Consider the following 24,359-nt stretch of genomic DNA (forward strand, 5'->3'; position numbering starts at 1 on the left):
TATATATATATATATATATAACATACAATATTATTATAGTCTAGCCGCATGGTAAATATTTGCTGTTGATTTTACACAGGCTAGGAATAGGCCAGCTATGTGCTGTGGGAGGGTCCTTGTCGCAAAAGGAAACACACGGGCGCAGTGTTTGAGCAGCGCTATTATAATCTCTCCTGCTTAAACTGACAGGAGTCCGATGTTTAGTTGAGTTCATAATAAAAGCAAGATGTCAGCGGCGCTGGAGAAGCCCCAGATCATCGCGCACATCCAGAAGAGTCTGAACTACACGGTGTTTGACAGCAGGTGGATCCCCTGCAGCGCTAAGTTGGTCTGTATGGGGAACCTCGCCCGAGGAAGCGGAGTCCTGCAGATCTACGAGATCAAGCGCGGCGAGCTGCAGCTGCTCAGAGAGGTCAGAGGGCTCAGAGAGGTCAGATTCATTCATGTGAAGAGCCACTGTTCTAGAACAGGCCTAACGCCTGGTTGTCATGGCAACAGCGACGCGGTTTATTTACATCCTTCCTCGTGAGAAACCGTTACAGCCTAAACCAGAGCCATTGTGAAATAGCTTTCGCTCAGAGACACGAAATAAAATGTCTGTAGTCTGTTTTGGGGACTATTTTTGACCGCAATTAACTAATTAATTGGCAGTTTTATTAAATAGACGGCTGTCCAATTAATCATGATTAATAGCATTCAAAATAAGTTTACATACATTTGTTTACATACTATGTCTCTGTACTGTGTGTATTATGTATATACACTTCGGTATATATTTTGAAAGTATTTACAGGTGCATCTCAGTAAATTAGAATGTTGTGGACCGGTTCATTTATTGCACTAATTCAACTCAAATTGTGAAACTCGTGTATTTAAAAAATTAAATGCACACGGACTGAAGTAGTTTAAGTCTTTGATTCTTTTAATTGTGATGATTTTGGCTCACATTTAACAAAAACCCACCGATTCACTATCTCAACAAATTAGAATATGATGACATGCCAATCAGCAAATCAACTCGAAACACCTGCAAAGGTTTCCTGAGCCTTCAAAATGGTCTCTCAGTTTGGTTCACTAGGCTACACAATCATGGGGAAGACTGCTGCTCTGACAGTTGTCCAGAAGACAATCATTGGCACCCTTCACAAAGAGAGTAACCCACAAACATTCACTGCCAAAGAAGCTGGCAGCTCACAGAGTGCTGTATCCAAGCATGTTAACAGAAAGTTGAGTGGAAGGAAAAGATGCACAGCCAACCGAGGGACATTATGAGGATTGTCAAGCAAAGTCGATTCAAGAATTTGAGTGAACTTCACAAGGAATGGACTGAGTCTGGGGTCAAGGCATCAAGAGCTTGGGCTAAGGAGAAGAAGAACTGGACTGTTGCCCAGTGGTCCAAAGTCCTCTTTTCAGATGAGAGCAAGTTTTGTATTTCATTTGGAAACCAAGGTCCTAGAGTCTGGAGGACGGGTGAAGAAGTTCATAGCCCAAGTTTCTTGAAGTCCAGTGTTAAGTTTCCACAGTCTGTGATGATTTGGGGTGCAATGTCATCTGCTGGTGTTGCTCCATTGTGTTTTTTGAAAACCAAAGTCACTGCACCCATTTACCAAGAAATTTTGGAGCACTTCATGCTACCTTCTGCTGACCAGCTTTTTGAAGATGCTGATTTCATTTTCCAGCAGGATTTGGCACCTGCCCACACTGCCAAAAGCACCAAAAGTTGTTTAAATGACCATGGTGTTGGTGTGCTTGACTGGCCAGCAAACTCACCAGACCTGAACCCAGAGAGAATCTATGGGGTATTGTCAAGAGGAAGATGAGAAACAAGAGACCAAACAATGCAGATGAGCTGAAGGCCACTGTCAAAGAAACCTGGGCTTCCATACCACCTCAGCAGTGCCACAAACTGATCACCTCCACGCCACAGTGAATTGAGGCAGTAATTAAAGCAAAAGAAGCCCCTACCAAGTATTGAGTACATGTACAGTAAATGAACATACTTTCCAGAAGGACAAGAATTCAGTAAAACATTTTTTTTATTGGTTTAATTTGTTGAGATCGTGAATTGGTGGGTCTTTGTTGAATGTGAACCAAAATCATCACAATTAAAGGAACCAAAGACTTGTGCATTTAATTTTTTTAATACACAAGTTTCACAGTTTGAGTTGAATTACTGAAATAAATGAACTTTTTCACAACATGCTGATTTATTGAGTACATGTATTTGCATATAATTTACATTCTATATAAATATATTTTAAATATATAAATATAACTTAAAAAAAAAAAAACCTATACATGCATGTGTGTGTGTATTTCTATATACATAACACATATACACAATACACACACATTTTATGTATACAAACAATTTGGATACAATTAGTCGTGATAAATCATTTGACAGCATTACGTTTTATGAACCTGCTCTTTATTCATTTTTATTTTTTTTGTCCTTTCATCCAGATAGAAAAAGCCAAGCCAATCAAGTGTGGGACGTTTGGAGCCACATCTCTCCAGCAGAGGCATCTGGCCACGGGGGACTTCGACGGTTGTCTGAATGTTTGGTAGGATAACGTTTGGTTGTTTAGTGGTTTTGGCAGACAGCTGCAGTGATGTGCGATCTGAGATCACACCTTGCTTTGCAGGAATCTGGAGATGCCAGAGAGCCCGGTGTACTCGGTGAAAGCACACAAGGAGATCATCAACAGCATTGATGGAGTGGGGGGACTGGGCCCCTGAGATCGCCACTGGGAGCCGAGATGGTGACTACACTTACTTTGTCCACTTTTGATCACGCATACATGGACACTGTACTTTATTTGACTAGGAACTGACACTGATATGTTTGTTCTCAATGTTTTATTATTATTCTTTTCTTTCTATGGTGCTTTGATGCAGATGAGGAATGAGCAGTCCGTTCAGTTCAATAAATGTGGAAAGTTCATTTATTATGAAACCAATTCATTTCAGCTAGAAGCAGCTCTGCAGGAGGCAGTGATGTCATCATCCAGCTGCGTTCACGTTTAGTTTGTTCTCATCTGATAATCACGTGTGTGTGGTTTTATCAACAGGCACAGTCAAAGTGTGGGACTCCAGGCAGAAAGACACGCCTGTGGTGAACATGGAGCCCATAGAGGGAGAAACCAAGAGAGATTGCTGGACCGTTGCTTTCGGTGGGGGTTACTGTGACTCATATTGTAGGCGTCCCATTAAAACATAGGAGTAAAGGAGTTCTCCTGCTCATGCAAAGTCTCAAAATATCATGAGGGCTTTGCATAGTGTGCTTAACCCTGGGTTATCGTCATTCTGCACCCTTTTTTATAGTCTGAAAAATTCATTTCCAGGACTTTCAACATTGAAACTAATACAATTCTAAAACAACTTCATTTAATGGCCTTTGTGAATGCAGTCTCTATAACCGTAATCTGATAAAACCAGTCACTGCAGAGAAGCTGGCCCATTAACTCACACTGAAATCTGTTCAGAAGTTTAAGGCCCTTAAATACTTCAAGGGAAATCACAGAATGTCATTTCAAATAAAATCTCCGTCTGTGTTTTGAAGTTTGCGTGTTTTATCTCCAGGTCATGCTTTCAGTGAGCAGGACCGCTGTGTGTGTGCTGGATATGACAACGGTGACATCAAGTTATTTGATCTCAGAAATATGGCTTTACGATGGGAGACGAACATCAAAAATGGGGTAAGTGGGTTAGATACATGTATATATTGCTTGGATGAGCTTTTATTAGAGATGCAACGATTCACAGTTGCAATGTGATTGAAGATATTTCACAGAATTATTATTTTTTTCTATTTTGAAGAGATTTGAGAGTCATGAAAAGTTACAATGGGTTTGATGTTTTTGTCTCGTCGCTCCGGCCGGACAAGGCTTCACAATATGTTAAGGGGCGTAACATTTCCGTCACACGCTTGAGGCACTCGGCCAATCACGACTTCGCTTTTCAGACCGATAAGCTCTGTAAAAATCTACGCATTTCAAAAGGCAGGGCATAGAGGAGAAACAATAATGTACAGTATGTGTTTTTTTTTAACCTTAAACTGCATAAACATATTTCATTAAACCAAATACACAACATATTGTTTTTAGCAGCATCATATGACGCTTTTAACATCTCAACTGACCTGAACTGTCACATATTTGGATCAGTGTTGGGGATAATGCATTATAATGTAATCAATTACTTTTTCAAATTAACTAGTAAAGTAATGCATTAAATTAACAAGAAAACATCAGAGCTACGTTTTTTAAAAAGTAACGGAAGTTACTTTGTTTTCCTGTCGATTCACACTCCCTGTGTTGAGAGAAATTGAGGCATTTTCTTCAGTCTGAGGCTTATTCATTTCACTCTTGGTATGAAAGCGCCTTTACAGTCACCAAAAATATAACTTTTGGTTTTTTCTGTTATTAAAAACAAATAAGCAAACTCAGCCCAGGTGACAATCGCAAAAGTAACACAATGCACTAATTACTTTATATAAAAAAGTAATGCGCTTAGTTTTTCTACAGAGAAACGCAATATTGTAATGCATTACTTTTAAAAGTAACTTTCCCCAACACTGTTCGTTACAAAACTACCTTTGATTTGATTTTTGCATGTTGCTTCCTCAAAGCTATTTCAGTGTACATTATTAAAGGCCTCTGGACACCTAATGAGTGCTGTCTAGCTGCCTGTGTAGACTGTGTAGTGTTCACTAGAGAGCGATCAGCTGTGTGCTCAAGTGCACTTCATCTACAGATAACCTCTGCTCAGTGTCAGCTAGTCATTCAGTCTCATCTGAAATGCATGTGAACGTTGCCTGTGAAGAAATATGGTCACAAATAAAAGTTGATTTAAATTTGAAGACCACAAATGTAATCAGATCTGATTTGAGTTTCAGATGGCCAGGGATTATAAAGTGGCTGAGCAGGAATAGGAACAGGGTTTCTGTCACGACGCAGCGGAGGCGTCCGGTGTAGAGAGCTGCTTCATGTAGCGGGAGCAATCTAGTTTTGAGGAGATCCAGTGTAACAGATTAAAAAACTACTTCTGTGTGTTTTTGTCTTTGGCAGGTGTGCTCTGTTGAATTTGACAGGAAAGACATCAAGATGAACAAACTAGTGGCCACGTCTTTAGAGGGCAAGTTTCATGTGTTTGACCTGAGGACCCAGCACCCCACCACAGGCTTGGCTTCAGTGTCGGAGAAGGTAGGCCACACTCAGCTCAGCCTCAACACTAGGATCATTAACAGAAACCAATAGTGACTGTCTGGTTTTGATTGATTGATTGATTTATGTGAAGAATGATCATGAAAATGTCATTTGACTTCATGCAGTTACGTTTTAAGCTTAAAAAATGATGGAAAAGTATGATATAAGACTTGTGCGCTACGTTAATTCTTCTAAAGCCATATGATAACTGTAAGGTTTCGAATCAATACATGATAACAAATGTTTGAAGGGAATATTTCATTGAATAATGACTGAATTCTGTCTGTTCTTCGCACAAAGGCTTCAGAAGACTTCGCTGTAGCACACGAGTCACAAGGGCCAAGACCTTTTATGATAGCTTTTGCACATTTACTGTTAAAACACAAATCTTGCTGCGCTCTCCCTTTCTGGGGGGTCTTCAAATGACGTTGATGATCAGCACTGCTTGCAAATGTTAAAATTCCTTTAATTTGTCTTAAAAATGCACCGCTCATGTGCGAGATGCTGCAAAAGATGCGAGCGCACATTTACGTAGAAAACTGAGTGAATGAAGTATTATTACTCTTATTACTCTTTTCAGAGTGTTGAACATTTGCTTCCTGTATTTCAGGCTCACAAGTCCACAATATGGCAAGTGAGGCATTTGCCGCAGAACCGCGACATCTTCATGACAGCCGGTGGAGCCGGTAATCTGCATCTATGGAAATAGTAAGTGATTTCTTTGAGAGGATATTTTTAACATCTGACGAGCACTTCGTTAATATTCTTCCTGTGCCCTTCTTGATGGGTCATTGTTTGTGTGTTGTCACAGTGAGTATCCAGCCCAGAGGACTAAAAAGGGTGCGGATGATGTAGACATGGGCGTAGCTGGCTCGGTGAACCTCATGCAGAACGTGACTCTGTCCACACAACCCATATCCAGTGTAGACCGGATCCCGGACAAAGAGGGCTTCTGCGTCTGCTCTTCATTTGACCAGTCTGTACGAGTCCTCATCGTCACCAAGCTCAACACCGTCTGACTGAACATCTCCGCTGGTCTTCTCAAACAGACTGGAATGACTGTTTTTTGACTATTTTATGACTTGTAATAATTTGCTCGGCCTCTTAACTGACGTGTTTTTCATGTCACACTTCCTCCTCTCTGTAACGCCTTACTTCTCAAGATCCAGTCGATTCCCCGTTATCCCATCTTACGTTTTCTCCATGAAATCTTGTTTCACACTGATTAAAATATATATGCCCCACGATGCTGGAATGGATTTTGACCAAAGCATCGGTTTAATATTCAGAGTGCATTTAAATAAGGCATTTCCAAAGTAAAATGTCATATCCGACACTTGAATCAGAAGAAGTCTCGCAGCTCCTCGTCATCCACTGACTCTCCTCAGAAGTCTGCTCATGAACTTCCCTTCAACTGCTTCAGTATATTTTGTAAGACATCTTTTTATTACGAAAGCAGAATGATTTAGTTTCAGCACTAACATTACTCAGACTGAAGCTAAATGTCACACATAAATGGATATACAGCTAAAGAGCAGATCTTACTCAGTCCCATGACTTTTTTGGCCATGTTGGTCAGTAGCTGAGGATGTTCATACAGTTCATGTTTCATCAGAATATGCAGAATCTCTCCTGTAATGAAGGCATGGGCAAAGGTTTGTTCACAGACAGGCATCAGCTGGAATCTACTGTAAAAGTCCACCGCAGCCAGAGGATCCTCCTTCAAAAGCTCAGTGTACACATCATGCCGTACTAGTGAAGTGCACTAATATGATGTGAAATGTGTCACTACAAGACTCCGCTCAAGAGTCATGTCAGTGACCTCCAGGTAAAACACGACAGGATTTTCCAGGTTTCTGTGAGTCAGCGGTTCTGGCTAAGCTCTGCAGGAGCCTCAGATGACTCAGCCGCTGGTTTGACCTCTTGACCGTTTCGTCCTTTTCGGCATCGAGCTTTCCACCATGTCTGCTCTAATTTAAAGGGGTCATGGCCTGAGAAATCAAAATTCCCTTGATCCTTTGACATGTAATATATCATTTTAACATAAAAACATCCTGTAAGTTTCAGAACTCAAAACTTTCTCTCGGATATGATTCACAGTTACACTTTTACTAGTGGTCTAGAATGGTTTAATTTTCCCTCAGAAATAGAGAAGTAATCTAAGTAACAATTATCCATCCTTCACAACTGATGTATTTGGAAGTTGGGAGATTGAATTGCTGATTTGTAAGTTTTGTTGAAAGTTATGTTACTGGCTCGACTGAAAATGGTGCTTAGTTTAGGTGCGTCATGGGACTCTATGGAAATGTAGATCAACTCTTGTTTAATGAATGGTATGATGTTAAACACATCGATATTGCAACATTTAAGATAAATACATTCAGTTTAATGTTTAATATTGGTCATCTTCTAAACTGAGATTGTGACTGGTGACGCATCATCAGTTCTCTCTATGCTGCCCCCAATGGACGAAGCCGGAACTACCTGGAAAGTTCATGAACTTGCTGGTGCTGATGACACACAGTATAAAGCTGAGAGACTCACAGAACTGGAGTCAAATCTAAAAGCCTTACGACGCCAACAGAGAGACAACTCGACTGAGGAGCAAAACTAAAAGCCACTGAAAATGTTGAGCCTGCATGGATTCCAGCCTTCCCTCAGCTCATTCATGGGAATGGACTGGCCAGTGCGCAGTCTCTGGCCGGAGATCACATCTCTTTACAGACACGGAGAGGAACTGCAGGAGCTGAAGAGAAGCCTGGAGCAGCTTCAGCATAAGATCCTTGAGGAGATCCAGCTGATGCCACCCTCACAGGAGATCTACCCAGTGGCCTGCACAATGGAGAAAGAGGGAAGCGGCTTTGCTTTGACGCTGGACACTAAAGACTTTTCCCCAGAAGAACTGTCAGTCAGACAGGTGGGCAGGAAGCTGCATGTCAGCGGAAAGAGTGAGAAGAAGCAGGAGGATGGGAAGGGCTCGTACTCTTTCAGAACCCAAGAGTTCAGGCGGGTGTTTGATCTTCCTCAAGGAGTGAATCCTGAGGCGGTGACCTGCTCCATGGCTGATGGAAAGCTCTATATACAGGCACCAGTAAATCAGCCATCAGATGCCGCTGAGAGGATGCTGCCCATTGACTGTCAAACTGTGAAGACAACGCAGCCAGAGACAGACGACACCAGCACCACCCAGACGACACTCAACAATCCTGAAAGCACTGAGCACAGAGTACATCCCTCTGCTGGACAATCTTAAATAATGATGTTTTGTTTTATTTAAAAACATTGTGTTGTACTTAATTGTTTTCTAGTGTTTAAGTAATACAAATGAACAAAAAGATGGATTTTTTATATTGAATATATCCATGGAATTAAATAAAACTAGAAAAGCAAAAAGGGACATTTTCCTTTTTTTTTGTTTTGTTACTTCTCTAAATTGTAATGAAATATTGTAGAATAAAATCTCCAGAATTCTTCAAAAAAGTAAATACTGACTTGAAACAAGTATAAGAGCTACAAAGACAATTTACAAATGTCACCATAAAATGTTCATGAACTTGCTAGCATTTGGAAGATAGGAAAAAATATCAAACACCAGCAGCTCTGAGGCCAGTTGCATAAACCTGGCAGGAGTTTTCAAACATTTTCAGTTTCAGTTACCTGGTTCTGTGTTTGCATGTGGACGAATGGCCAAACCGCATAGAAAAAGCTGCATTTTTGAAAATAACTGCATTCTTGTGGACAGGGCCTTATATTTTTGCACTGATTGGCTATTAACTGTCAGCAGACAGAGTGTCAATGCATTGGAGACAAACATTCCACGTAATGCACAAAACGTGTGTACGCACATTAATTTGTTCTTAACCTCATCTTAATGTTAGTGAATTTAGAGTTCTCTAAATAAGCAGCTGTACTGTATGCATACGGTTAGTCATTTGCATGGAACATGCCCAATATAAGCGCTTTCTGCACAACCTTTCCTTTAAAGCCTTTAGTCAACATATGCCGCTCTCTACAGACACACTCCTGCCAGATCCTTGAGCAATGTTAAGTGTGCAGACTTCAAAATTAGTTCAAACACAGTAAACACCTTTTATACAGACCCAGTTTACCCAGTTCTCATTAGCTGGCTCTACATATACATAATCTGTGCAAAACCTCACAGTTCGGCTAAACGCAACTTCTTACTCTTTCACTGTAAAGAAAATTGTATTTTCTAAGTGAAATATACATTTTATTTTGACTATATATAAAATTATATAATAGAAATATATTATCCTGAGATGAAACGTTTATTTTGTATTAATTATATAGCTTGTGTTAAGATGCAATATCATTTTGACACCGCTTATTAAAAGGGGTCATATGATGTTGCTAAAAACAATATAATTTTGTGTATTTGGTGTAATGAAATGTGTTTATGCGGTTTAAGTTTCAAAAAACATTCTTTTCCACTTAATGTACATTATTCATTATTCATATATTTTAAACATCTATCAATTAGTGATGAAAAAAATTGCCGTGCTGGTAGAAACAACATGAGACCATGCTACCTCGTCTGTCAAGAGCAGCTCGAAAGTGTTTAGTGTCCCGCAGCAGCAGCATGTATATATGGCACGTGCCACAACTGAACAGTTCTGCGCTCAAATGCATACAATAGGCTTAATATACAATAAGTTTGCCACAAGGCACCGGCAAAAGTAATTACCATAAATGTGATGGGGGAAATAGTAAGGAGATACAGTAATCTTGTGTCTTTTGCCTTACATATAGTTATACCTGATTGGGAAAAGTCTGGATTTTGAGAACTGTAATCGTTTGGAGTGAATTAATCCCAAATAGTTGGATTATTCATCAGATAAGGGACAACTTTAACTTTGGGCACTGTTTAATACCATCAGATAAAGGACTCCCCACACATCCATTTTCACATTATTGAATTGTGCAACCTAAAGCCCATTTCCTGCAATGCACATATCCATTACATTATTTGGTATAATGTGATTGATTGTCCTTTTCTTGTATTTTTCTTTTTTTTTGTGGTGACAATTATTATTTTTGTTTTTCTGGATATATAAGAATAATAATGTGTGTTTATTTGGTAAGCGTCTTTCCTCCTTAAACTTCTGTTAGGCAAACTGAATCCCACTTTTATTAAGTCATATAGCTAGTTTTATGTTAGAAAAATATTAGAAGGTTCTAATGTTTAGAGCTGTCCTTAGTATCTAAGCCCATGGTGAAGTTCGCTATAGGAAACGCATTCACTGCAACTACTTTTTGTCTGGCAGAGCACAACTAACCAGTTACTGCACTCCAGAATGCTTATTGATACCTGACGGATCAATAAGGGACTGAAGGATGAAGCCACTGCTCTTTATCGGATCTGATAATACCCAACTCCTGACACCAACCCAGCCCATATGCAAAGACCCAGTAGGGGGACCCATTGCTGTCTGCACACAAATTGGATGGTATCTCCAGGGCCCAATGAGTCCTATGCAGACCTCAAAAGGTAAGCAGCAGTGTCTTCTTGTCATGACAGTTCCAGCCCGTTGTAATAATTTGTCTAGTATTCATACCCAGACTAATTGCCACAAGATTTAAATTAGGGAGGGAACCACAGGCTATGGTTTGTGTTAGTTCAAATACTCAAAAAGACAAGAAATAGATGCAAAAGTGAGTATTATTCCAAAAGAAAGAGGTAAAGAATACATATTATCATCAATACATGATAGGAAATCAGACATATAATAACCAGAGTCATAGCATTTCAAAATAGAAGTAAAAAGTCACGCATCAACAAAGTAGTGCAAAAGTTCTTATCTGGATAGGCAGAAATGACGAAGTCCTTTCTGCTGTACTCAAGTGCACAAAGTCTGGAAATGAAATGAACGGCCTCAATTCGATATATCCGTCATCAAGCAACAAGACTTTTGTCCTTGTACTTCAACCCAGAGGATACCGAGGAGAATAGAAGTAAGGTGTCCTGAGGTTAAACAGTCCTTTTGAAGTACAATCTTCCTGGATATTATCAGGAAGGAATAAAGATTCCTTCTACAAACAAGCAAACAAAAATCAACATCATACCATATGTGAATCCGCACAGGCCAAAGATAACCATAAATAAAACATAGACAAAACACCAAGTCTTACATTGACTGAGCAGAAAATCCCATAGATTCCCAGTCTGGACTCTAAGAGTGGTATGCCATGCTGTTAGTCCTTCCATCCTTGCCTTACTGATATCCTAGAGCAATAAGCACACTACCTTCCCCTAGTGTCTGGTAGTAGCCTTATGTACCAAAAAGGAAACTAATGTGACAGGTCAAGACTGTTACACCGTGATGACCTTATCCACAATGTAAAAAAGACACTGGCAAGTTGACACCCTCCCATACAATGACAAAATGGTCACCAGGTCCAAGCAAGAGAAAGAAGTTTACACCATGCTTCAGAATTCCACTATCAGAGTGAATGTGGATTCCTGCTGAGATGGACACCTGTGAGTTTGCTCCACGCAGAAAGGGATGCTGTTCTTTGTAATTTTGCAGCAGGCTGGCACGGGATCCGGAGAGGGCTAAAGCATACTGCACTGAGATCCAGAAGTTAGAGGTAGCTGGTTATGTTGCCAAGATCCAGAACTCCAGGAGAAGCTGACAAGAGTTCAGAGTCTTGGTACATTCTGCATTATGTAGTTGTTATGAGTCTGGTTCTCCTCTCTGTCTCTCCTTTCCTTTTCCTCCCTCTGCTGGTCATTACCTCGCTCTTTCCCTTTCCCTCTTCAGCTGTTTCTCATTTGTAGCCTTTTCGCTGATCCTTTCCACCTGTTCCCTCTCTAACTCACTTGCTATTTAATGTCCTCTGTTTTCTTGCCAGTTGTCGGATTATTTCATCGGAGTATGATGCTGGTGGCTATCTACAAACCCTGCTGTTTCCGTCTTGTCTTGTCACAGTCCTGTCTACAGTCAGGTTCAGGTCAGCTACACCTTATCACTGCCTATTAACCTCTCTTCTACTGTGTCCAGCCCTCCCGCTGTCGAGGATCTACCTGAGCAGCGCTCAGAGCATTGCGGCCGCCCAATACGTGGGAACGAGAGGTCAAGGCTCCGCTAGCCGGTCTCCCTGTTAACCTGCTGCATTCCTGCCGTTCACTATTCAGAGAGAGCCCCTGACCCATTCATCGAGGACCCTCTACGGAGACCGTCCCGTGATCTATCCTTTGTTCTTAGCTATTTGCCGTTTCTGTTCTGAGTGACCTTTTCCCTGCATAACCTGCAGCAACCTGTGTTCCCGTTTTACAGAGACTTGTGTCATCGCTCTCTCAATAAACTCTTTCATTGCACTTGGATCCTAGCTCTTCCTTATTACAGAATAATCCGACCAACATGGATCCAGCTAAGGAAAGAACCATTCACACGGCTGTCGAACTGCAAGGAGCGATGTTAGGAAGACATGATGAGGAACTTACCGCTACTCGTCGTGTGGTCGAGACGCTGGCCGCTCAGCTATCTGATTTATCCACCCAGGTACAGCTGCTCCGGAGAGCTACTCCGCCCTCTCCTGGGACGCCTGAGACACCGGAGCCGCGTGTGAATAACCCCCCGTGCTATAGTGGAGAGCCCACTCAGTGTCGTCCGTTTCTCACGCAGTGTGAGGTGGTTTTCTCTCTCCAACCAGCTACCTATGCCCATGAGCGAGCCCGGGTTGCCTATGTCATCTCCCTTCTGACTGGGCGTGCACGCAATTGGGGAGCAGCGGCGTGGGAGGCGAGGGCGGAATATACCATGCGCTTCGATACTTTCAAGGGAGAGATGTTGCAGTTATTCGTCAGCTTTCCTCACTCCGTCAGGGAGGACGATCCGTGGTGGATTACTCCATAGAGTTCCATACTCTCGCGACCACCTGCGGGTGGAACGAAACTGCCCTCACGGCTCGCTTTCTGGAGGGACTGAGCGCTCAGGTCAAGGATGAGGTCATTGCCCGCGAGCTACCTACGAGTCTCGACCAACTCATTGATCTCACTATCCGGGTGGAGAAGAGGTTTGATCAACGTCGCCGCGTCAGAGATGCCGACTCCACCTCCCGTTCTACGGCTGCAGCGACTTCTCCTCCCCGCTCTACTCCGGTTCCAGAGCCAATGCAGCTGGGCGGTCTGCGTATATCAGCGAAGGAGAGAGAACGACGCCTTGTCCATCGACTTTGCCTGTACTGCGGATCGGCCAGTCACTTTGTTTTGAACTGCCCCGTAAAAGCCAACGCTTGCCAGTAGAAGAGGGGGTACTGGTGAGCGCAACTTCCTTGATCTCCTCGTCCACGTCCTGCACATCCATTCCTATAACCTTGAGCTGGGCTGGTACCACCGTTTCATGCAAGGCTTTAATAGATTCTGGAGCGGAGGAGAATTTCCTCGACGAAGCTTGGGCACGTAGACAAGGTATTCCGTTGAGGAGCCGTAAGCAGACCACACCCCTTTTTGCTTTAGATGGTAGTCCTCTGCCCAGTATCGACCTTCAGTCTATCCCGTTAGCTCTAACCGTTTCTGGTAACCATCATGAGACCCTTTCCTTCCTAATTTTTCATTCCCCTTACGCCCCGGTAGTTCTAGGTCACCCCTGGTTAGCCAGACACAATCCTCACCTCGATTGGTCTAGTAATAGTATTCTGTCATGGAACCTGTCTTGCCATGTCAATTGTCTGTTATCCGCTTAATCCTTCTGTCTCTCCCATCTCTGTCTTTCAGGAGGAGCCGGCCGATTTGACTGGGGTCCCGGAGGTGTATCACGATCTGAGGGCGGTCTTTAGTCGGTCCCGGGCCACTTCTCTTCCTCCACACCGTCCCTATGATTGTAGTATTGATCTGTTGCCCGGTACTTCGCCCCCTCGTGGTAGTTTGTATTCTCTAACGGGTCCAGAACGCAAAGCTCTAGAGAGTTATCTGTCAGACTCGTTAGCCGCGGGTACAATTGTCGCATCGTCTTCGCCGGCAGGTGCGGGATTTTTCTTTGTAAAGAAAAAAGACGGCTCTCTTCGGCCCTGTATCGATTACCGGGGGCTAAACAAGATTACTGTTAAGAATCGTTATCCCCTGCCGCTTATGGCATCCGCGTTCGAGCTTTTACAGGGGGCTAGGGTCTTCACTAAGTTAGATTTGCGTAGTGCGTATCATCTGATCCGCATAAGGGAGGGGGACGAATGGAAGACCGCTTTCAATACCCCTCTTGGGCACTTTGAATATCGGGTGCTTCCATTCGGCCTCGTCAACGCACCTGCAGTCTTTCAAGCGTTTATCAACGACGTTCTGAGAGATATGCTTAACGTTTTCGTCTTCGTTTATTTAGACGATATTCTGATTTTCTCGCCGTCTCTCCAGGTTCATGTCCAGCATGTTCGAAGTGTTCTCCAGCGCCTCCTGGAGAACCGTTTGTTCGTTAAGGCCGAGAAATGCACGTTTCATGCCCACACCGTCACCTTTCTTGGTTCCGTAATCTCTGCGGGGGGGATAAGCATGGACCCCGGTAAGGTACAAGCCGTTACCGAGTGGCCCATTCCTGAGTCGCGAGTCGCGTTGCAGCGTTTTCTTGGATTCGCCAATTTCTATCGGCGCTTTATACGCAATTTCAGCCAGATAGCCGCGCCCCTTACCGCTCTCACATCGAATAAGACCAGCTTTAGGTGGACTGAGTCTGCTCAGCGGGCTTTTGATCGTTTAAAGCATCTATTTACCTCCGCGCCCATTCTCATGACCCCTGATGTATCCAAACAGTTCATAGTCGAGGTTGATGCGTCTGAGACGGGCGTTGGGGGCGTTCTTTCTCAACGTTCAGACTCTGATAATAAGATTCATCCGTGCGCATTTTTTTCTCGTCGCCTCTCGCCTGCGGAACGGAATTATGATGTGGGGGATCGTGAACTCCTGGCCATTCGTTTAGCGTTAGACCAGTGGAGACAATGGTTGGAGGGCTCTACCGTTCCGTTCATAGTCTGGACTGATCATAGAAATCTAGAGTACATTCGTTCTGCCAAGAGACTCAATGCGCGCCAGGCACGCTGGTCGTTATTTTTTGCGCGTTTCGATTTTACTATCTCCTATCGACCTGGCTCTAAGAACGTCAAACCAGACTCCTTGTCTCGTCTATTTGACCCCTCTGGCGACATCCCCACGTCCCGGGAGATAATCCCTCCGGGGCGAGTGATTGGTGCAGCTGTCTGGGGTATAGAGAGGCTCGTTAAGCGCGCGCTGTCCCATTCTATTGCTCCGCGTAACGTTCCTAAAGACCTCCTTTTTGTTCCGGTTTCCGCTCGCTCGGCTGTAATTCAGTGGGCCCACTCTTTCAAATTACCTGCCCACCCCGGCGTTAGGGGCACGTTAGCTACGGTCCGTCAACGATTTTGGTGGCCCACTTTAGAACCCGATGTACGTCGCGTCGTGGCCTCTTGCGCTATTTGCGCTCAGACTAAGTCTGGTCACTCCCCGCCTGCCGGCCTCCTTAGACCACTTCCTATTCCTTCGCGTCCTTGGTCCCACATTGGCCTTGACTTTATTACCGGCCTTCCTCCCTCGGCTGGTAATACTGTTATTCTCACGGTGGTAGACCGGTTTTCCAAGTCCGCTCACTTTATACCGCTCCCTAAGCTCCCCTCTGCCAAGGAGACCACTCAAGTACTGGTATCTCACGTTTTCAAGAATCACGGGCTTCCCTCTGACGTAGTTTCCGATAGGGGACCCCAGTTCGCGTCTCAATTCTGGAAGGAATTCTGTCGTCTGATTGGTGCGTCCGTCAGCCTCTCGTCAGGTTTTCACCCCCAAACCAACGGGCAGGCGGAGCGCACTAACCAGATAGTCGGCCGGTTGCTGCGCAGCCTGGCGTTTCGGAATCCCTCCTCGTGGGTCGAACAATTACCTTGGGCAGAATATGCTCACAATTCGCTCCCGTCCTCTGCTACTGGTCTATCGCCATTTCACTGTTGTCTGGGATACCAACCCCCCCTGTTCTCCTCGCAAGAGACCAAGTCCAACGTTCCCTCCGTTCAGGCTTTTATTAAACGCTGTAAGGGTACTTGGAGACGGGTGAGAGCATCCCTGTGTCAGTCTAGGGCTCGTACTCTAAGTAATGCTAACAAACGTCGCGTCAAGAGTCCTAGGTACGTGTGTGGTCAACGGGTGTGGCTTTCCACTACCAATTTGCCTCTCCAGGCACCGTCTCGTAAATTAGCTCCCCGTTTTATCGGACCTTTTCAGATTTCCAAGGTCATTAATCCCGTCACGGTAAAGTTGAGGCTTCCTCCTAAGCTCCGGCGCATTCACCCGGTTTTTCATGTTTCCTGCATTAAATCAGTCGTTCGCGTTCCTTCTCGTGTTTCCGTTCCTCCTATTCAGGCCGTTGGCACGTCTGTCTACACTGTACGCAAGATTCTTGATATGCGTCGTCGCGGTCGTGGCCATCAATTCTTAGTAGATTGGGAGGGTTACGGTCCTGGGGAGAGAAGCTGGGTACCCTCCCGGGACGTCCTGGATCACTCTCTCATTGATGATTTCCTCCGGAACCGCCAGACCCCTCCCTCGGGAGCGCCAGGGGGCGCTCGTTGAGGGGGGGCACTGTTATGAGTCTGGTTCTCCTCTCTGTCTCTCCTTTCCTTTTCCTCCCTCTGCTGGTCATTACCTCGCTCTTTCCCTTTCCCTCTTCAGCTGTTTCTCATTTGTAGCCTTTTCGCTGATCCTTTCCACCTGTTCCCTCTCTAACTCACTTGCTATTTAATGTCCTCTGTTTTCTTGCCAGTTGTCGGATTATTTCATCGGAGTATGATGCTGGTGGCTATCTACAAACCCTGCTGTTTCCGTCTTGTCTTGTCACAGTCCTGTCTACAGTCAGGTTCAGGTCAGCTACACCTTATCACTGCCTATTAACCTCTCTTCTACTGTGTCCAGCCCTCCCGCTGTCGAGGATCTACCTGAGCAGCGCTCAGAGCATTGCGGCCGCCCAATACGTGGGAACGAGAGGTCAAGGCTCCGCTAGCCGGTCTCCCTGTTAACCTGCTGCATTCCTGCCGTTCACTATTCAGAGAGAGCCCCTGACCCATTCATCGAGGACCCTCTACGGAGACCGTCCCGTGATCTATCCTTTGTTCTTAGCTATTTGCCGTTTCTGTTCTGAGTGACCTTTTCCCTGCATAACCTGCAGCAACCTGTGTTCCCGTTTTACAGAGACTTGTGTCGTCGCTCTCTCAATAAACTCTTTCATTGCACTTGGATCCTAGCTCTTCCTTATTACAGTAGTACATCATAACGATAAAGACAGGATAGTCTTTAACTGTTCCTTCCAACATCAAGGACAGTCTTTTAATAGTAAACTGCTGCCTGGACCAACTTTGGGACCATTCTAACTTGGTTTCCTCCTGAGATTCTGCCAGCACACTGTTGCTATTAACTACATAAAGGCATGTTTCACCAGGTACACCTGCTGCCCCAAGACAAGCCTGCTGCGGTTCCTGTGGAGTTACATGAGCAAGGACAAAGAGCCTGATATATATTTACATTTAACAATTTAGCATACACTTTCATCCAAATCGACTTACAAATGAGAACAATAGAAGCAATCAGACCAATGAGAGACCAACAACAGTTTACAAGTGCCATGACAAGTCTCAGTTAGTCTAGCACAGAACAAGTAGCTATGTTCTTTTTTTTTCAAGAATAGAACAGACAAGAAAAAGGTAAGTGCTAGTATTAGTTGGTCAAGTGCTGGTGAAAAAGATGTGTCTTAAGATGTTTTTTGAAAATGAGCAAAGACTCAGCTGTTCAAATTGAGATTGGGAGGTCATTCCACCAGCTGGGCACAGTCCAGGAAAAGGTCCTTGAGAGTGAATTTGAACGTCTTTGGGATGGCACCACAAGGAGAGAATGAGGAGAGAGAGTGTGTATTAGTCAACGTGAGCTTTCTTTGGCTTATTGAAGACAAGCCTCGCTGCTGCATTCTGGATCAGTTGCAGAGGCTTGATAGTACATGCAGGAAGGCACGCCAGAAGAGCATTACAAGAGAACAAGAGCTTGGACAAGAAGTTGTGTGGTTTGCTCTGACAGAAAGGGTCTAATCTTCCTAATGTTGTATAAGGCAAATCTGCAGGACCGGGTCATTGTAGCAATATGGTCTATGAAGCTTATCTGATGATTGATTACAATTCATAGGTTTCTGGCTGTCCTGGAAGGAGTTATGGTTGACAAACCCAGCTGTATAGAGTAGTTGTGATGAAATGATGAGTTTGCTAGAACCACAAGCAGTTCTGTCATAGTAAGATTGAGCTGAAGGAGATGGTCATTCATCCAGCTAGAAATGTCGTTCAGACAGGCTGCAATGCAAGCAGCTACCATCAGATCATCTGGTTGGAATGAGAAGTAGAGTTGAGTGTCATCAGCATAGCAGTGATAGCAAAAGCCATGCTTCTGAATGACAGATCCTACTGACGTTATGTAGATGGAGAAGAGAAGCGGTCCAAGCACTGAGCCTTGAGGAACCCCAGTAGCAAGAAATTGTGACTTTTTAAAAACCTCACCCCTCCAAGACACCCTAAAGGATCTATGTGAGAGGTATGACTTAAACCACAGGAGTGCGGTTCCAGAGATGCCCATCTTTCTGAGGGTGGACAGGATTATCTGGAATTTAACTGTGTCAAAAGCAGCAGACAGATCCAGCAAGATGAGTAATGAGGATTTGGAAGCTGCTCTTGCCATCTGCAGGGCTTCAGTAACCGAGAGCAGGGCAGTCTAAGGTGAGTGGCCGCTTTTGAAGCCAGATTGGTTGCTGTCCAGGAGGTTGACTTGAACAATAAACATAGAGAGTTGGCTGAACACAACTCGCTCAAGTGTCTTTGCAATGAATGGAAGAAGGGATACCGGTCTGTATTTTTCTAAAAGTGCTGGATTTAGAGATGGTTTCTTAAGCAGTGGGTTTACCTGAGCCTGCTTAAATGCTGAGAGAAGTCTACCGGAGTGAAGAGAGGTGTTGATAATTTGAGTAAGTGAAGGTATGACTGAAGAAGAAATGGCTTGAAGGAGGTGAGTGGGGATAGGATCAGGTGGACAAGTAGTAGGATGATTGGAAAGGATAAGTTTGGAAACGTCCGTCTCTGAGAGTGAAGAGAATTTAGAGATGATATTTTAGCAGTGAAGACATTTGAAAAGGAAAAGGAAGAGAGGAGTGACTGATACACACTGAGGTTGGTAGATTTTCTTGATTTATGCCATTTCCTCTTTGCAGGCCTGAGTTTTAGAGCCATGTTCACGGAGAACATCGGACAGCCAGGGGACAGATGGGCTGGTGCATGCTGGTTTGGATGACAGTGGACAAAATTTGTCCAAGCAAGAGGTTAGAGTGGAGCAAAGAGTGTCAGTAGCACTGTTCTTGTCCAGTGCTGAAAACTGAAAGAGTGAAAGAAGTGAGGATGAAACCAAAGAGAATAGGTGAGAGGGAGAGAGGAAGGGTAGGTAGTGCGAAAGGTGACCTGCGGTGGAGTGTGTGCCGTTTCAGGAGTAAATTTGAGGTAAGAAGTTATAAGGAAGTGGTCTGAGGTGTGCAGTAGAGCAACTAAAGTGTTGTCCATATATGAATGACAGGTGCTTCCATTCGGGACAACATGTAGCCCATGTTGCACCATCTTTGCCCTCCAACACCATGCCCAAGGACACAAATGTTATATGCCTGAATTAGTCAACATAGTGGAGAATTCCTTCTCTGTCAATAACTGTCTTCACATTTTAGGTCTGATAATCTACTGTAGTTGGAGCATCTAGACACTGATGCATTTCTGGCTTTCTCTGCATCGCTTCATCGCTCAACGATTTTGCTATAACCCACTGAGTGTTCCTCATTTTGGGGGCACCTGGAAGCGTGAGGTGAAATCTGTAAAGTCAGCGAGATACCTCAGATGCATATTCAAGACTCAAAATAAATGCTAATCATCAAGAATCTCTTCTCCACTCTCAATTTTCTAACCGAAATCTGATCCATATTTGGTTGCCACAGACAGCTGAAATCTTGATGTAGTGGGACTTCACTAGAGGAACCTTCTGATAGATTGTTTACTGATGTCTTAGTAGCTAAGTAGCTTGTGTTATGTAGGATAGAAAAGGGGGTGTTGCCACTCAGGGTTATTAATGTAAGAAATTATTAACTGATAAAATTGACACTGGGGATGCCAAGTCTATTAAAATGGTTTCTCACCGGGTACCTCATTGGCTGCTCCTGTTATTCCTGTTAAAAAGAAAGATTAAGGTTATGTGTTGACTATTGTAAGTTAAATGATGTCACTAGAAAGGATGAGTATACTCTTTGATATATTGATGATGCTTTATAGTCTAAGCAATGAACAGTGGTTTTCCACCCTGGACTTTGCCAGTGGCTACTGGCATGGTGAAGTATATCCAAAAGATTTTAACAAGATGGGTTATTTAACTTTAAGGTTTTTGCCTTTGGCCTCTCTAATAGTCAAAGTACATTTCAAAGGCTAATGGATTTGATCTTGGCAAATGTACAGTGGTCTGTGAGTTTAATATACTTGGACGAAAAAATTTGGGGGCCAGTTCTCCTCTTATCAGACGAAACCAGCAGTTCAATTCCAGGCTGCAGCAAAGTCAGATTGTGCAGAAGAATAATCTGTTTCCTGTGGTCTTGTCCCTGTGGTCGTCTGAGACAAGGTCTTTAAAGGGGATCTGTATCTGGGACTCTAGTTGCCCTGGTCTCCGCTGTCTTTCAGGGATGTAGAGGTCCTTTCTAGGTGCTGATCCACCATCTGGTCTGGATAAGTACTGGATCCAGGTGACTCCTGGTGTTATTGGTAGTGTTCACGGTTCCGGTTTACCTTATTAATGCATCCTTTAAATCTTTTAACGTATTTGGATATTAGAAGTGTATTAGTGTGTTTTGTGTAAGCCACGTTAAAGAGATGGGTCTTTAATTTAGACTGCAAGAGTGTGTCTGCCTCCCGAACAATGTTAGGTAGGTTATTGCAGAGTTTATGCGCTAAATAGGAAAAGGATCTGCTGCCTGCAGTTGATTTTGATATTCTAGGTATTATCAAATTGCCTGAGTTTTTAGAATGCAGCTGATGTGGAGGATTATAATGTAACAAGAGCTCGTTCAAATACTGAGGTGCTAAACCATTCAGGGCTTTATAAATAATAAGCAAGATTTTAAAATCTATACAATGTTTGATAGGGAGCCAGTGAAGTATTGACAGAACCAGGCTAATATGGTCATACTTCCTGGTTCTAGTAAAAACTTTTGCTGCTGCATTTTGTACTAGCTGTAGTTTGTTTACTAAGCGTGCAGAACAACCACCCAATAAAGCATTACAATAATATAACATTGAGGTCATAAACGCATGGATAAACATTTCTGCTTTTGACATTGAGAGCATAGACCATAATTTAGATATATTTTTGAGATGGAAAAATGCAGTTTTACAAATGTTAGAAACGTGGCTTTCTAAGGCAAGATTGCTATCAAATAGCACACCTAGGTTCCTAACCGATGACCAAGAATTGACAGAGCAGCCATCAAGTCTTAGACAGCGTTCTAGGTTATTACATGAAGAGTTTTTAGGACCTATAATTAACACCTCTGTTTTTTCAGAATTTAGCAGTAAGACATTACTCGTCATCCAGTTTTATAAATCGACTTTGCATTCCGTTAATTTAATTAATGTTTCGCCAGGCCGCAAAAAAATATAGAGCTGAGTATCATCAGCATAACAGTGAAAGCAAACACCATGTTTCCTGATGATATCTCCCAAGGGTAACATGTAAAGCGTGGAGAGTAACGGCCCTAGTACTGAGCCTTGAGGTGCTCCATACTGCACTTGTGATCAATATGATACCTCTTCATTCACTGCTACGAATTGATGGCGGTCATATAAGTACGATTTAAACCATGCTAATGTACTTACATTAGTGCCAATAAAGTTTTCTAATTTATGCAAAAGACTGTTGTGGTCAATTGTGTCGAACACAGCACTAAGATCCAATAGCACTAATATAGAGATAGACCCACGATCAGATGATAAGAGCAGGTCATTTGTAACTCTAAGGAGACCAGTCTCAGTACTATGATACGTTCTAAATCCTGACTGGAAATCCTCACAGATACCATTTTTTCTCTAAGAAGGAATATAATTGTGAGGATACTACCTTTTCTAGTTTCTTGGACAGAAAAAGGAGATTCGAGATTGGTCTAAAATTAACTAGTTCTTTGGGGTCATGATGTTTGGGCTTTTTGATGAGAGACTTAATAACAGCCAGTTTGAAGGTTTTAGGGACATATCCTAATGACAATGAGGAATTAATAATAGTCAGAAGAGGATATGTGACTTCTGGAAGCACCTCTTTTAGGAGCTTAGATGGAATAGGGTCTAATCTTACTTTATCCAGACCCCAAATGCCCTTTCATCTTGGATATGGATACAAGTGATGTGGGTATTAGGGCTGTTTTGTCAAAGGAAGTAAGTTAGTGGCCAGGACTAAGTGGTGGCATAAGCAAGAAGGTAAATATGCCACCACAAACAAAGAATTGATAAGTTCTGGTCAAATTTACAACATATTTTAATTAGGTCAACTGGAACCAGGAACACTTCCCACAAAACTCAATGAACTTGCTACATCGTAAGAAAAATTATATATGCACTAATATTAATCTGTTTCTTTCTTATTCCAAGGTCACTGTAGCCACCCAGATCAGATGGTCACTGCAGTCCGGGAACTGGGTCTGGCAATAACTGGTAATCGGTTTAGAAAATCTTGTTTTTTTTTCATTGTGCATTACTCTCAATCAAACTTCAGTTGGGTTATTTTGATTAGAAAAAAAAAAATACAGCTAATTTACACAATAAAACATGTAACGGTAACGGTACGTGTACTCGTACTGGACCGTTTCGGTACAGGGCTTTCGGTACGGTGCACGTGTGTACCGAATGACCGAATGCAATATTTTGTTTGCGGAACATAAGTACATTTTCGTGTTTCCAAACGAACATATTAAGTGGCAGAAGTCTCCTAATCCAAATTCTGCCCAGCAGCTGATTCTAAGGCCGGTTACACACTGGCTGCGTGGCGTGAGTGTGGCGTTTCTGCTGCGTGTCAGTTGCGTGAGGGCTGCTTCGCGTTTTCTGTGTCTTTACACACCAGAATCGTTCCTGACGCGGTGCTGGCGTGCTGCTGCTACTATAGGTTACATAGAGGGAGATCGCCGACAGACCAGGATCTTGTCTTCACGACAACAATATCTATACTTCATGTTGAGCATAAATATAAAGCCTACTGATAAAGGACACTGTCAACAGTATTGACGGCAAAATAGACTATGTTTGACAGGTGCAATATGCCAGTGTGTCACTGGCCTAAGGTTTTCAAAAGGCATCACGCGAGTGTGAACATCACTACAACTAGGAAAAAAACGATTGTAATTAAAACGCAGCTCCCGTCGGCATTTAAACAGACCTTTGCTCTTAATTCCGATTGGTCCAACGCAATAAACGAAATTTTTTAAATATGAGCAGGCCTACAAGCTGGGATTGGTAATGCTGCACTGTAATCATAGTTAATTATTTATATTTTTCATTATATTTTATTATATGATATTTGTTTGAGACTGAGAGTATTTTATTTAGTGGAGAACTTTGCATTAGTATTTTATTTCTTATTCTTTTTTTTATTTTATAAAAATTATAAAAAAAAAAAAGTGTAAACAAATTGTTAAAAAAAGTTTATAGTAATAAACAACCTGCAGTTTAATGTTTGCATTTCTTTCCCTTACTTTACCAAAAATGAACCGAAACGTGACTTTAAAACCAAGGTACGTACCGAACCGTGATTTTTGCGTACCGTTACACCCCTAATAAAACACAATAAAAACATGATAACATAATAAAAAATGTGATTTTTGAAAATTTCAACAACAAAAAAATCAGAGTTATCTGTTTTTAAAAATAAGCTCTTCATATACTTTGTGAACTAGTGAAACAGCTTTAATTACGACATTACATTATAATTTAGAAAACAGATCCATACATGTAATAATGAAGAAATTGTAAATCTGGACACAGTTTTCAGTCCTACAAAAATAATTAGGATGCAGTTTTTACTGCAGTTTTTTTATGCTGTGGTCC

General features: G+C 42.8%; 2 protein-coding genes and 1 pseudogene across 3 annotated transcripts in view; 2 read left to right on the forward strand and 1 right to left on the reverse strand.

Moving 5' to 3' along the window:
- Nucleotides 1-24,359, reverse strand: part of LOC132157493 (uncharacterized) — a 194,840-nt gene that overhangs the window by 64,293 nt on the left and 106,188 nt on the right. The window lies entirely within an intron of this gene.
- On the forward strand, nucleotides 58-6,235 carry LOC132156643 (dynein axonemal assembly factor 10-like; annotated as a pseudogene).
- On the forward strand, nucleotides 7,752-8,570 carry LOC132156644 (heat shock protein 30-like). The gene has a single exon (XM_059565580.1). It carries the CDS (start codon nucleotides 7,837-7,839, stop codon nucleotides 8,461-8,463), a length of 627 nt encoding a protein of 208 aa, XP_059421563.1. The 5' UTR covers nucleotides 7,752-7,836; the 3' UTR covers nucleotides 8,464-8,570.

Source organism: Carassius carassius, chromosome 14, assembly GCF_963082965.1.
Source record: "Carassius carassius chromosome 14, fCarCar2.1, whole genome shotgun sequence".
Lineage (NCBI taxonomy): Eukaryota > Metazoa > Chordata > Actinopteri > Cypriniformes > Cyprinidae > Carassius > Carassius carassius.

Bases quoted from the DNA above. Each gene is read 5' to 3' on its own strand.
- LOC132156644 (XM_059565580.1), top strand. From the start codon at position 7,837: ATGTTGAGCCTGCATGGATTCCAGCCTTCCCTCAGCTCATTCATGGGA.